At 40.1% G+C, this 13,392-nt stretch overlaps 3 protein-coding genes and 1 non-coding gene across 4 annotated transcripts; 2 read left to right on the top strand and 2 right to left on the bottom strand.

Annotated features, from left to right (window-relative positions):
- The first annotated feature begins 138 nt into the window (after positions 1–138).
- Positions 139–7,763, top strand: LOC145899540 (tripartite motif-containing protein 2-like). Its single transcript, XM_082988382.1, has 10 exons — positions 139–278; positions 1,631–1,782; positions 2,075–2,435; positions 2,910–3,872; positions 4,532–4,761; positions 5,147–5,364; positions 5,664–5,822; positions 6,340–6,542; positions 6,862–7,002; positions 7,539–7,763. Exons 1-10 carry the CDS (start codon positions 186–188, stop codon positions 7,689–7,691), a joined length of 2,673 nt encoding a protein of 890 aa, XP_082844508.1. The 5' UTR covers positions 139–185; the 3' UTR covers positions 7,692–7,763.
- Trnat-ggu (transfer RNA threonine (anticodon GGU)) lies at positions 7,199–7,272 on the top strand. Its single transcript has one exon. It is a non-coding gene; the product is annotated as a tRNA-Thr (tRNA).
- A 769-nt stretch (positions 7,764–8,532) lies between the features above and the next one.
- Positions 8,533–9,687, bottom strand: LOC145898008 (uncharacterized). Its single transcript, XM_082986461.1, has 3 exons — positions 9,591–9,687; positions 9,104–9,242; positions 8,533–8,975 (listed from the first exon to the last, which is right to left on the bottom strand). Exons 1-3 carry the CDS (start codon positions 9,678–9,680, stop codon positions 8,533–8,535), a joined length of 672 nt encoding a protein of 223 aa, XP_082842587.1. The 5' UTR covers positions 9,681–9,687.
- A 990-nt stretch (positions 9,688–10,677) lies between these two features.
- On the bottom strand, positions 10,678–12,220 carry LOC145899283 (uncharacterized). The gene is made up of 4 exons (XM_082988016.1): positions 12,086–12,220; positions 11,852–12,007; positions 11,539–11,677; positions 10,678–11,234 (listed from the first exon to the last, which is right to left on the bottom strand). Exons 1-4 carry the CDS (start codon positions 12,173–12,175, stop codon positions 11,083–11,085), a joined length of 537 nt encoding a protein of 178 aa, XP_082844142.1. The 5' UTR covers positions 12,176–12,220; the 3' UTR covers positions 10,678–11,082.
- Between the last annotated feature and the right edge of the window lie 1,172 nt (positions 12,221–13,392).

Raw genomic sequence — 13,392 nt, 5'->3', positions numbered from 1 at the left:
CGTGTAGTTGCAGAGAGTCGGTATTGAGACAGCGCGCAACCGTTCATACCGACTCAACCATGTTCAGCAGCAGTGATGCAACAAAGTAAACGTCATATTGGTGAATAATTGACTTTGGGATAGGCTGGCGTGTAATATACAGCACTTATTTGAAAGGCACGAACTGTGCTTGAACTTGCCCTAAAATGGATCGTGCTGAAAAGTTGGAAAACTTGGAAATGGCAGCGTCGATTCTACTCTCATGCTACGTTTGTGGAAAAATTTATTCAAATCCGAAGGTTAGTTCTTTCGATGTGTATCACCATTTCTAAAGGACTGCAGTCATGTTTTCTGTTCAAATCATTATAACATACAATTACATTCTTACGAAAGTCGCCTAAGCGCATGCGAACCATCAAAGAATAGTCTTTTTTCATTTTAAAAACTATATTTATTATTGACAGGACCTAAATTTAAGTAGGAGAGGGACGCACAATCGTTTACGGAACAAATTGGCTTCACACTATTATAAATTTAGTCAATTAGTCAACGTTTTCGCTGCAGCGTGTTTGTCATCTAAGGTTTAGAACACGTAACCACGTTTCTGTGTGATAGGAAACACTTAAGTTTTAATGAAAAAATTGCCAAATGGTAAAAATCGATCATGCGTAACATGAGGAAGACCTTGTAAACATACTCATATGCTTTTAGGCGGCTTTATAACCAACAATAACGTCTATTAAAGCTCTTGCAATGTGAAATTAAATTTAAAACTGACATTTTATTAAGAAGAAAAGCATGTCAATGCTATAATATTGATAAAATAGCAGGAAGCATTTACAAGGCATTAGACCTTTGAAATCGTGCCATGATTTGTTACAGCTGTTAATACAGCCCTTCATCCATAACAATAAACCAATTTATGCACTCGCAACCGCATCACTGGTTGCCTACTATCCCGCAGCGATGTGGTCTTATATACCGACTTGCATGCGTATCAGTTCGTGAGGGGTTATCATCGTGAGAAAAACGCTAAATGAGTCTCTCAGTGCATTAACGTATTTGCATGCCGTTCTTAAGCAGGCGTAGTTACGTGGGCTAGACTTTGCAGCGACATATTGTATAAAAGACTAGAGTTTTGCCCTGCATTGTGTCGGATGAAGGCTGTAATCAGATCAGGTGCAACTTTATGTAATCAGAAACGATACGCGGTTGTTGACTTCCATCAACAGCGGGACAAATGTCCTGTGGGGCCCATATATAGAAATATTTGACAAAATCTATATAAGGTTGCGCATGCCTGTGTTATTACCATTGAAAACCAGATAAAGTAATTATAGATTTAACGTGCCACTTTCAAGCTGCAGTTTTGACGTATTTTATTTGTTTGTGGGGAATGTACGACGGCAAATACCGTTGCGCAGTTGTTTAAAACCACCTTTTAACTAGTTTGCATTTTAGCGATTTGTGCGGTACTAATCTTTTGATATAGTGCTGACCATTGAGTATATAGCTTATGTCCGGCGCTGTACAAACAACGTGTAAATACTGCACTATGCAGTACCAGGACGTTGCTCGGGTTGCCTTTTAACAATCGCGACGTGTTCCGCCTGAATCAACGATAGTAATCACCGGTCTTTTGCAATTACAGTTGCTCTCTTGTTGTCATACGTTTTGCGAACACTGTCTGTTGGAAAATGTTCCTCCGCAAAGTCTGACCTTGACCTGTCCTTGTTGCGGTGCCAATTCAATCCTACCAGAAGACGGAATTGCCTCAATAACAGGCAATCAACTTTTCTTGAAGTAAGTTACTTTGGTTAGTAATTATGTAATTGACAAAAATTTAATTTAGGACAATGTGAGTTTATAACTTGTCTGTACGACAAATAAATTTTTGATGCTTAAAACGGTAGTGCAAATTTATGTATGGGGTTATGTACTTTTTAAAAAACTCCAGCAGAATAGTGGAAATTCTAAGCCATATTATATACAATCAAACGGTTTGCAACAGGGGTTTCCCTTGTAACAAAGGACAGCAAGCAGTTTGTTTTGCCAATTAGTAACCATTGTTTGTGTATTATGTTAATTACAACAGCCTCATGGAGTTGCTACCCGTCGAACAACCACAAGTATCAAAAGAAGGAGAACGTCCTACCCATGTCCCGAATACAGATTATCAGCAAAGTGCAGTCAATTCAAACACTCTCTCGACAACTTTGTCTGACAGCAGCCATGCGGAAGGCTGTGCTGACTTCCATCATTCGTACCGTATTGCGCCTTGCACGCAGCTGAAAAACTGTCAGTGCGAGGGCGGGGAGAGTGTGACGACCCTATGCAAACTATGCGGACGGTTAATATGCGATAAGTGTGCCACAAACGAACACACCGACCATGAGTCATCCCTGACCCCGATAGGAAGGGTGGCCACCGATTGCAGGGATGATCTGTTGCGACAAGTGAGTGGTAACAGAATAGTGTTTGTGTGCTGGATAATACATATGTTTATGACCTTACGCTGCCATCGTAACAATACAGGACTGTTTTGACCTGTTTTTTTGACCATTTTATATCGTATTCTACTTGAACAAAACTGTACCTATCCAATCACTGAAAAACCTCATCTTGCTTACAATCTGTAAACGTTGTATAAATAGACTAATGTACAAAGTTTTCAATATGTTTGAATATCACAGTTCAGCCTTCATGACATTTTATTTGTTTATCTCTTATATATCGGTCTTAGTGTTGCTAGTGTTGCTAAATGCTTATTTATTAAAGGGTAAGTTATCACTATTTAAAGGCCACATTTCCAATAATAGCATTGAGATATATAGAGGTTTGCGCCAAACACTACACCAACTTGAAGTCCATTACTCAATATTCAAGTGAATGAAATCGCAACAATAATAACCAAAACCATGTCTGTCCAGGTAGAAGAAATTCGCGAGCGTGTCGCCGGGTTGGATTATTGTCTTTCATCGATCAACTCAACTTGCGACGAACTCGCTGTAAATCGCGACTTCGCCGAAGTTTCCGTGAAAGATACGTTCAAGTTCCTGGAGCAAGAGCTACAGATGCGTAAGGAGGAAACTCTTCGCATGCTAGACGCAGAATTCACTACGAAGCGATTGACTCTGGATCGCCAACGCGGCGACCTCTCAGCAGCCTTGAGGAATATGACCTCGGCCATCCAGTTAATCCAACTGAGCCTGGACAAAACCAACAATAATTACAACGAGAGTAACACTGCATGCGACGACAGTGGCGTGGTACCGGACCAAACTACCACCCCTCAAATCATACCCCCCCAGGACGAATGTTATAACCCCGTCGATTACGACATGAAAACGTATCTGTTGCACCGCCACATGAGCCACAGGCTCACAAATTTACGCGACTATGGGCGTGTCCGCGTTTCCGACGAAATGCTTCGTAACGCTGCAACTCCAACTGTTTCCAGTCAGGCACGCATCGACCACTCTCATACCACCTTGGGCAGTTATCTGTGCGATTCCTTTGGGACGCCCAATGACAATTCTTACTTCGAATGGCGAGCGTCGAGGGAACTGTCTAGCTTAGCTAAAACGATTCAGAACGTCGAATGCGGCTCAGTTCTCACCGACCACGCGGTTGCGGATAAATGCGTCCTCAGTGGTTCGTGTTTACAGGAGTTGCGAAACTGTGCAGTGGGGCGCGAAGAGCAGATGTTGGTCACAGCTAAGGACTACTTGGGCAATTTGGAACCCAGTCGACACGTCATAGTGAACGTCGAGTTGGCATATGCAGAGGAAGAGGGGCCGAAAGGAGCGGAGTCATCGGATTCAGGGATTTGCGATCATCCTCCCGTATGCAGCACACCGCGCAAAGCAGATTCTATCGATTCAAGTTGGAGGGTATGTCTTACGAAACGATATTCGTAATTTGGTTATAGCACCCATGCATCCTGTCGTTCCCATAAGTTATTATAGTTTACACTTGTATTCGAAACAGACTGTCGCATAATTATACTACTATTTATTTATTTTTCGCTGCCAGGCATAATAATTAATGGGAATTGCTCTTCTGGTTTCGAAAATGTTTATTGAAACCGACGTTTTCGACCATCCGGCGAGAATTCCTTAGGCTAATGTGTCGCATAGTTATTCTCATGTATATCACTGAAAAAAACTGCCCTGCACTAACCGAGAGTGTGGAAATTCCAAGTCGTATTTTTAAATATCGATTCGGATCAAAATCCCACGCCGTCGGTCTGTTGTTATTTATAAAAGTATTTCCCTGAATAGAGTTTCCATTACTTGCGCACGCCCAGCTTACTTTGATTTAGAGAAACAAATATTTTCGTTGACATTAGAATGTTTTCGTTTTGCCAGAATTAATGTTAATGGATGAAACCATGAAAATGTTGCTATACTTAATTTGCTATCCTTCGCATTTTGGTTTTGGTTTCCCGCCAAACCACCATGGATTTCGTTACAAGACCTTTTCCAGCTGATGTTGTACACTAAACATGAGTAACTTAAACAGGCATCATTTTCCACCTTCAATTTTGCAGGTCGATGTCCAACCTAACCAACCCGGCTCTCACGAGATCCGTTTTACACCAAGTAAGCCTGGAAAATTCCGACTGAACGTTCGGATCCACGGAAAACACGTTCAAAACAGTCCTTGTCAGCTGACTGCCGAACTGGCCCAAAGTAAAGTCGCACCACCGAATGGGAAATCCCCACAGGTTGTCATGCGACCCGGAAGCGTTCGCCAAAAAGCAATGAAGAGACCCCAAAGGTTGTGTGTTGAGTGTTTTCACAACGAGCTTATTTTTCTGTTAAATTGTCGTTCTTTGGCCTGGATACTGCCGAGTCTAATATAACTTTATGGTTGGCATTTTATATGTAAACTGAATTTTAGTAATATCATTTACGGATTTACTCATAATTCTGAGAACAAAGAGACTGGCCCACACTTTTGAAAACATTGACATGTTTTTTTTTATTTAAAACGTTTTGGCAAGAGCTTAAGTCATCATTAGTTGAAAATGTCGCGGTTGGTCTATCTCCAGGATAATATGGAGCTGACCTGACATGTCAACGTTGTAAACAGTATGGCGAGTCTCTTTATTCTCAGAACTGAATTTTACTGTTTAAGACTGCAATATTTCATGTATCTCTAGTGTTGGACCGATTCGGAGCATCATCGGAGACGACCTGATGTTGCGGTTTGGTTCTCGAGGTCGATCAAAAGGCGAGTTCGCCAATCCGCAGGGTGTCGCTGCGGACGGTTCGGGTCGATTTTACGTCACCGACAGCAACAACCAATGCGTGCAAGTGTTTCAACTCAAAGACGGCTTTGAGGTCTCAGTGAAATTTGTCGATCGCTTGGGAAGTCGAGGCAAGTCTTGCTGCACAATGCGAGTTAAATTCACGTATATTATAACATACATGTCAATTTACTTATATTCCAAAAATATGTAGTCTTTCCAATGTTCAGAAAACTTTTGCTTTAAAGTTGCACACTTTGAAACGGTGTTGAATTGGGAACGTTATGTCTTGTCTTCGTTGATATCATGCGTTATTACTCCATCCTTTTGGAGACAATAAATCCGAGACAATACCATTTCCCATAAAAGTTGTCAATCAGATACAATTTTGCTCTGTCCACGTAATAATTTTTTGTCGACCATTGTGCAGGTCGTGGTGTTGGACTTTTGCAAAGACCCAGCGGTGTCGCAGTGCTACCGAGTGGCGAACTCGCTGTAGCGGATTACGAAAACAAGGTTGTGAATTTGTTCACGCGCGACGGAAAATACAAAAGTAAAATAGGACACGGGAAGCTGATGGGACCGAGAGGTGATTTACATATTTTTCTACTTGGGACTATTGCATTTTTGGGGTCTAAACCTCAACCTGTTGACCTAAAAGATAGAAAAATACTGAAAAACATCTGCTACAAACTTATACCAATTCAATTCAATTCACGAAAGCTATAGTCGACATTATATTCGTGCATTTGATATGAACCTTCGGTATCAAATCTCGTTAAACTTAATTGTGTATTAAAGTTTTTGTGTCTATATGTGTTTTTAGCAACAAATTTAGTCAACATGCCCGGAGTTATAGAGTTTTCGAAAAGCAAGTAGAAATTAATTTGAAAATTATTTTTGTTGTTGATTTTCAATGTAATTTTTTTTTAACATATGCCAACTCATGTAGAATAACCATATACCAAAACGGAGGAAAAATATTTTATAGCATTCGAAACAAATTTCCATTTCACGCAAACCTTCTATTCAGGGGCTCCACAGAACTGAATACCGTTCAGCGAAGTTTCCAATCGTCCACTAATTGTCTACGTTTTTATCACCAGGAATCTGCATAAACCGCAACGGACACTTGGTGGTGGCAGACAACAAGTCGTGTCAGATATTTATCTTTCAACTCAACGGACGTCTTGTTATAAAGTTTGGGAACAGAGGAACAGGTCCGAGTCAACTGGCCGGTCCTCACTACATTGCCGTCAACCAAAGAAACGAAATTTACGTCACAGATTTTTACAATCACTGCATAAAGGTTCATATAATTTTTTTGTTGATTTATTTTGAACCAAAACGCATCCTTTTGGTTGAGATCGGGCCTGAATCTGACTGATGTAAAATTCCGGCAATTTTCGTGTGCAAATACGTTACATTTGTTGTTTGTTAGAACGTTGACAAGCAAATAAATGAAAACTTAGCACAAGCTCATTCAATTTTAAAACGTTTGTAAAACTAAAGACTAAATACTAATCCATAAAAACCAATAAAAAACGAGACTATTTTTTTGCCTCATGCAATTATGACACACGCAAATAGATTACGGGAAATATGACGTGATCCAAAACTTTATTCAGGTTTTTTCGTGCTCTGGGACGTTTATTAGTAGCATTGGTAGCAAGGGAGAGGGTTGTGGGCAATTCAACGCACCGACAGGTATCGCCATTGACTCCAAATCTCATCTTATCGTGGCCGACTGGGGCAACAGTCGCATCCAGGTGTGTTATTCTGCCTTATTATTACCAAATTAAAATACTTTTCTTTGTTTCGGTTTCTTGGTGTATGGTAAACACCTAAACGCTATAAATCTATACGGTGGTTGAGATCCCCTACGTATATATGAAGGTTGCCTGGCAAGTTGTGCGCTTGCGCATCAGTGTACCTTGGCCACAATATACCCCGTGAAACCACTCAGCTCCTGTAGCTCAGTTGGTAGAGCGTTGGGCCTGGTTAGCCCAGGGTCGTGAGTTCAAACCTCACCGGGAGCTTGATTTTTTAAGTCTTGCTCCGACTTGTCAGGAAAAAGTGGCTGATCCAGCTAGGCTGCAATGCCTGGGCTGTCAAGCCTGCAAACCTGATGATCGCTATAAATCTATTTACAAGTTAAAAATTACAGATTTATTTTTCTGTGCGCGAAAGCCGCTAAATAGAACGTAAACGAAATGTTGACCTAAACTATAAAGTTCAAAGTATCTCACAACAGAGTCAATCCATTATATTCCAACCCAAGATTACACACAACCGTTTTGCGCAGGTATTTGACGAGAAAGGGTCATTTCTCTCATACATAAACACCGATTCGGAGCCTCTTTACGGTCCACAGGGCGTCACTGCCACGGAAAATGGTTACGTGGCGGTTGCTGACACGGGAAACCAATGCGTAAAAGTTTATCGAATTTTGCAGTGAATTTTTTTTACCTCAAAAGATTCCCTACACGTTATGTTGTATTATCCAAGCTTGGTGCGCAACGTTATTAACAGCAGACATTTGACGATGACATCGTCTAACAGAATTCCGTGTCTTTGCTTCAGTAATACTCAGATAAACACCAAACGTTTTGTCGATATTACTGTATAACTACCGAACACTCCCCAAAACAATACAGATTCAGTCGATGCACAAAAGTAACAATTTTAATTTTTAACCATAAGATTATTGAAATACAATGCGCTCCTAAGCATGGGTAACCATTGCAGTTTTCGAGCAGCTAAAGCAGATTTTGAACAGCAATAATCGAAAAATTTACTCCTGCCAACATGCGCAAAACGCAGAACTCACTGTCGCTCGTTATATAGCGCGATAGTTACTAAAATATTTACTAAAAGGAGTTTGTTCAAGCATCTGCACTTACGAAATATAGAACATTGTTTAATCTGCCTTTCAACTTTCATTGCAAACTAAATGCATCGGAAAGTACGAGTCGGAAAAATGCAGAATCACTCATTGGTTCGTTGTTTCAGGTGTCTAAATTTAGAAAAACACATGCACAGCAGGTCTGATGTGGACAATGTAGTCGACCAAAAACACTAAACCACCAACGCCAAGGTGTTAATACCGCTGTTCTGTAAAGCAACCGCCGCGACAAGTAATGATCCTCGGTGTTGACAGATAATTTCAGGCATGCAAGACAAAGTTATTGTCAATAATCGGAACGGTTTTTGTAAGGACTTTTGCTTAATACGCTACCACAAAGGTTTCTAGCCAATCTACTTCTACACACATGCAACTTTATCAATGTGAATCTGTATCAGTTTGGTGCCACTGGGACTGTAGTATTTGGTTCCACTGGGACTGTAGTATTTGGTGCCACTGGGACTGTAGTATTTGGTGCCACTGGGGTTGTAGTATTTGGTTCCACTGGGACTGTAGTATTTGGTGCCACTGGGGTTGTAGTATTTGGTTCCACTGGGACTGTAGTATTTGGTGCCACTGGGACTGTAGTATTTGGTGCCACTGGGACTGTAGTATTTGGTTTCACTGGGTCTGTAGCCTCTGGTCCCACTTTTGCATTGCGATGGCAGCAGAGCAAACAGTTTGGTAACCCCTGCGTTTCAATGATAGGTATTTCGGTAACTTCGGCGATTAGAGCCGTGTTCAACATTTTTTCTGTATCTGCGACCCTTCCGCCGGCTTTTATTATGTTCAGTCTGTACTCTGCATGGTCGACCAATCTCTTGTACAGTTTGGCGGCTGTGAACAAAAACAAATGTTTCTTGGAGCTGTTTCATTAGTTTGCATATTACGTACATAAATTCCATTTAGATCTGTGAATTTGCAGAGCGTATTTTACTCTGCTATTTCATTGATGAGCGCCTCACCTTTCTTGCATTTTGCTGATTTTTCAGCCCATGAGAGTTTGAGCTGAATGGTTAGAACTGCTCCAGTTATGGCAGGAAAAACTGTCGCCATGCTGTTTGCGGTATCGCTCGAAATTCCTGGGATTTGCAAAATTATGACCTAACAGAATTACAAGTTAAATGATGACCTAATAGAAATCACCTATAATAACGTAACTTAAATGATGTAAAAACTGTATTAACAATAGTTTAAGACATTTTTGACCAATGAAGCCAGGTTCTACCTGTGTCATCTGAAGGGCCACGATGGCAAGGGTGATAGCAAAGTTTTTGCATTTAAATATTTTTGACTGTTACTTCCACACTTTAAATTTCGATGCATATTTTTTATGCATACTACGTAGTATCTTCAGGGAAGAAATATTCCCCGGATTTTCAATCTGCATAATGTGTCATGTTGTTTAGAACTGCACATGCTGCCAAAGGCAATTAATCCTCTCAAGCTTACCTCAATTCCCAGTTCGAAGAAACGAGGTTGTCTCCTTTCATTTGTTCGTACCGCGTTGGCACCGACGTTGTTTGTATTCGTTGCTGCCATTGTGGTTTGCCGGTGTGAAACGTCAACCACAACAAACGCCTATAGGAATTTCAAGTAAACACCGAAAAAATGTTGATCTAAAACTTAGAAAATGATACTCATAAACGCCAAATCGCATCAATTAAAGGATTTCTGCTGATCTTGGTCGCTTGTTTTGCGAAACAAGCATTTTCCACCAGAAACTCTCCGGTATTTTACTTGTAAGAAACAAGTGGTAATATCCCGCTAAATGTTCGTCCCAAACTCAACTCTATTTCCTCCTCTGCACAAACTTATACTAGGCCTATAGCTTTAGACTAAACCGTTCTCATTTCTTTTAACCCCAATCTATGTAAATGTAACGTAAAACCGAGCCTTCAGGAACGCGCATTCAACAATTAACCAACGACTCGACAGTTAAATCGTTGCTTCGTTCTTTTGTTTTATGTTATTTGAATGAAAACATACTGGGGCAAGCCATAATAAAGAAGATTCGGATTTGGCCGAATCCGAATACCTGCACCAAATATTCGGCCGAATCCGGACCAAATCCGAATATTTAATGACGTCATAAATTTAGATATTGGTAGTAAAAAAACGCACGCCACGTATATATATTTTCGGTAAAGCAACATAATTTTATTCTGTCGTCGTCATTTACACGTTAAATTTGCCAGTGTTTGCCTCGTATAGGCTACTCTTGATGGAACCGAGGTGACCCCAAGCGAAGAGGTAAAGTGACAGGTTTTACCACTATCACATTCTCCTGAGGCAAACCATGCTTGTTTGGCCCATTGAAGGTTCAACGCCCAATCTTTGTGTTGGCAAAAATGTTGATATGAAAAACCTCTGGCTTGAGCCGACAACTGGTTCTTGTGAACTAAAAGAATGCCATCACTGGAATGACGAAATATTTTTGTGATTTTGTAATCACTGACAGGTAGTTGAGGATATCTGGCACTATACTGGGACGATATTTAAGCAATCCGGATTAAACATTTTACATCGTACAGAATCGTAACTGCAACACATTTTTTACTTACAAATAACAGATGCAGTCTGTACAAGAGCGAAACACGGTGATTTATCAATGGTGAGGTTATTGGAATAATGAGTTCACCTTTAACACAATTTAGCATTTTGCAGGAACATAGTCGACTATTGTTCTGTTGATACCTTAGAATTACACCGATGTTTTATCTTCTGTTTGCGTAACAAACGTTTGTCGCAAGTAACGAAATACAATATTTACACATCATAGTAAACAGTCTGCCAACCAGAGGGCTACATTCTGAAAAAACTAAGGAAACAGTCATAGTAAACAAAGGATATAAAAAATCCAAAACAAGCAATAATACTTAATGCTGGCAGGTAAAAACAAATACAGATACAGTCAAATTGAAAGGGAACAAAGACGTGGCAATCAATACGCTACAAGAAACGGAGGTATTTCGGTAGCCTCGGCGATTAGAGCTGTGTTCCACATTTTTACTGTGTCCGTCACGCTTCCACCGGCATCCATTATGTTCAGTCTGTACTCTGCATGGTTGCTCAATTTTTTGTATAGTCTGGCGGCTGTGAACAATATATGGTTTCTTCAAAAGGTCAATGCATATCGCCATTGCCAAATTTTTTGCTAGGTCAACGACATATTTTTTGCCAGTATTAAATCTAATTTATTGGTATGCCTGTCAAGCACATTATGTGCATGAACGTCAGACAGAAGTGTCTTACAGGTACGTTATATATTGCTAACTCAACTGATCAATTCTTACACCGCAAAAATACACATCTTGCTGTACCTTTATTCTGTAACTATCATAAATGGTTGCAATTTGCAAAACGTATACTTTTATATTACTACTTCATTGAGGCCCACCTTTCTTGCATTTCACTGACTTTTCGGCCCATGCAAGTTTAAGTTGAATGGCCAAAACTGCTCCAGTTACTGCTGGCAAAATTGTCGCAATGCCGTTCTTGCTAGCGCTTGGAATCCCGGGAATTTGAAAAATAACAACCTAAAAGACAAAAAAACATGCTATTATTCTTTTTTCAACAATCTTAACCTAGCATAAACTTGTATAAAATTAGTCTTCTTGTAGCAAACGGAAAAAAAACTAATGTATGATGTACAATTTGTTTTAGCACCAAAACCCATAAAATCGTTGCTACAACAAAAAGCGAAAAGATACCTGCAGAACCTGCACGGCCACTATAATAAGAGTGACCAAAAGGTTTGTGCATTTGAATATTTTTGCCTGTCGCTTCCATTTCTTAAAGTTCGTCAAATAATTTGCGTGCATAGTTGAAAGCAACACCTTTGGGTCGACTTGTGACGCATTTCCAATCTGCGAAATTGTAAAGTTGAATGTTTGTTTGTGTCTGCTGCCAATGGCAACACATTGCCACTAAGTTTCTAATCTTGCCTTAATCTCCCGCTCCCAGAAAGGAGGCTGTTTCTTTTTGTTCGTTTGTCCTCCGTTGCCACCAGTGTTTTCTGTATCCTCTCCTCCCATTGCGTTTAGGTAAACAAACAAATGCTGTTGCTTAAATTTGCGGGAGAACTGATCTTGGAAAGAAAGTAAAAAAATGGATGGCTTCAAAATTTACTGCAAAGCAAACCTGAACCCTGTTTGCAACCACACTTTTATCGCTGTCGTAAAGTCACTTGTTTTTGAGGCAACGAACTTTTCGACCTGCTGCAATCGTGATTAACATTTGTGTCAAAAATACTCTCCGCGCTTCGTGATTTCCTGCTAAGTAGTTGGACCAAACTGCACCCTGTTTTTTTCTCCCTGCTTTCGCAAACTTTGACAAGCTTCAACCCAAACCGTGGTGCAACGGTCCGTGACGGTCTGGTGAATCCGCCGCATACTTTCAAGCCCTAATCGATGCAAAGCCTCAAGCTGATGTAAACTGAGCCCAGAGGATGGCGGTCCAAGCATTCATTCGTCCCGTGGTACTTGGTTTTGCTTTGACATTGTTAAGTACGATGATAGAACAATATGCCCATAAAAATACGGACAGATGTAGTATTGACAAATTTTTCATTAAAACTGAAATTAGTTTTTTGGGCATTGAAAACGAAAAATTCCTGTTTCACACAATATACGGTTTCCCAGTTGGACAGAAAAACACATTATAATTGTTTATTTTACAATGCTTTACACGAGCCGCGTATGACAAAGCCGTAATCGGTCCGTCGAAAAACACCACTAAGCCGTAACATTCAGCGTTTAGAATGGCACGATTTTTTTAACGGAAACACGAAGTCATTAATTTAATTTTTTTGTGATCAATGTGACCTATACCTTAGGTTTACTGATGAGATCATCAATGATATTGTCTGCAAGCGAAAGCGCTTGTCACTAAACACATATAAAAACAAGATCACAACTTTCTTTCCATAATAATGATAAAAATATCGTTATTTTTAATTTGTCCCAATGCCAGTGCATTTCAACTGTAATCTTATTCTGTCTGCGTGACTGTACATCTCTTCCAAGTCGTTAAAAACTTTTACACTCACTACAAGATAAACGCAATTTCGTGAAATTAGCTCGGCGGCAATTTCCCAACTTAATCAAAGTTGAATTCAAATTTTGATTGATAGCAATCGTTTTCGAAATTTAGAAAACAAAGCTCACATCTGTGCCACAGCTAAATAGCCACTTAATTGAAATGTCATTAGCATTTTGAACGGCACGTTAGTCTTTTAATATCTTTCCTGTTA

This window comes from Ascidia mentula, chromosome 4 (genome assembly GCF_947561715.1).
Source record: "Ascidia mentula chromosome 4, kaAscMent1.1, whole genome shotgun sequence".
In the NCBI taxonomy this organism is placed as follows: Eukaryota; Metazoa; Chordata; class Ascidiacea; order Phlebobranchia; family Ascidiidae; genus Ascidia; species Ascidia mentula.
The sequence above is the reverse complement of the archived record's forward strand: the minus strand, read 5'-3'. Positions and strand labels throughout refer to the sequence as shown.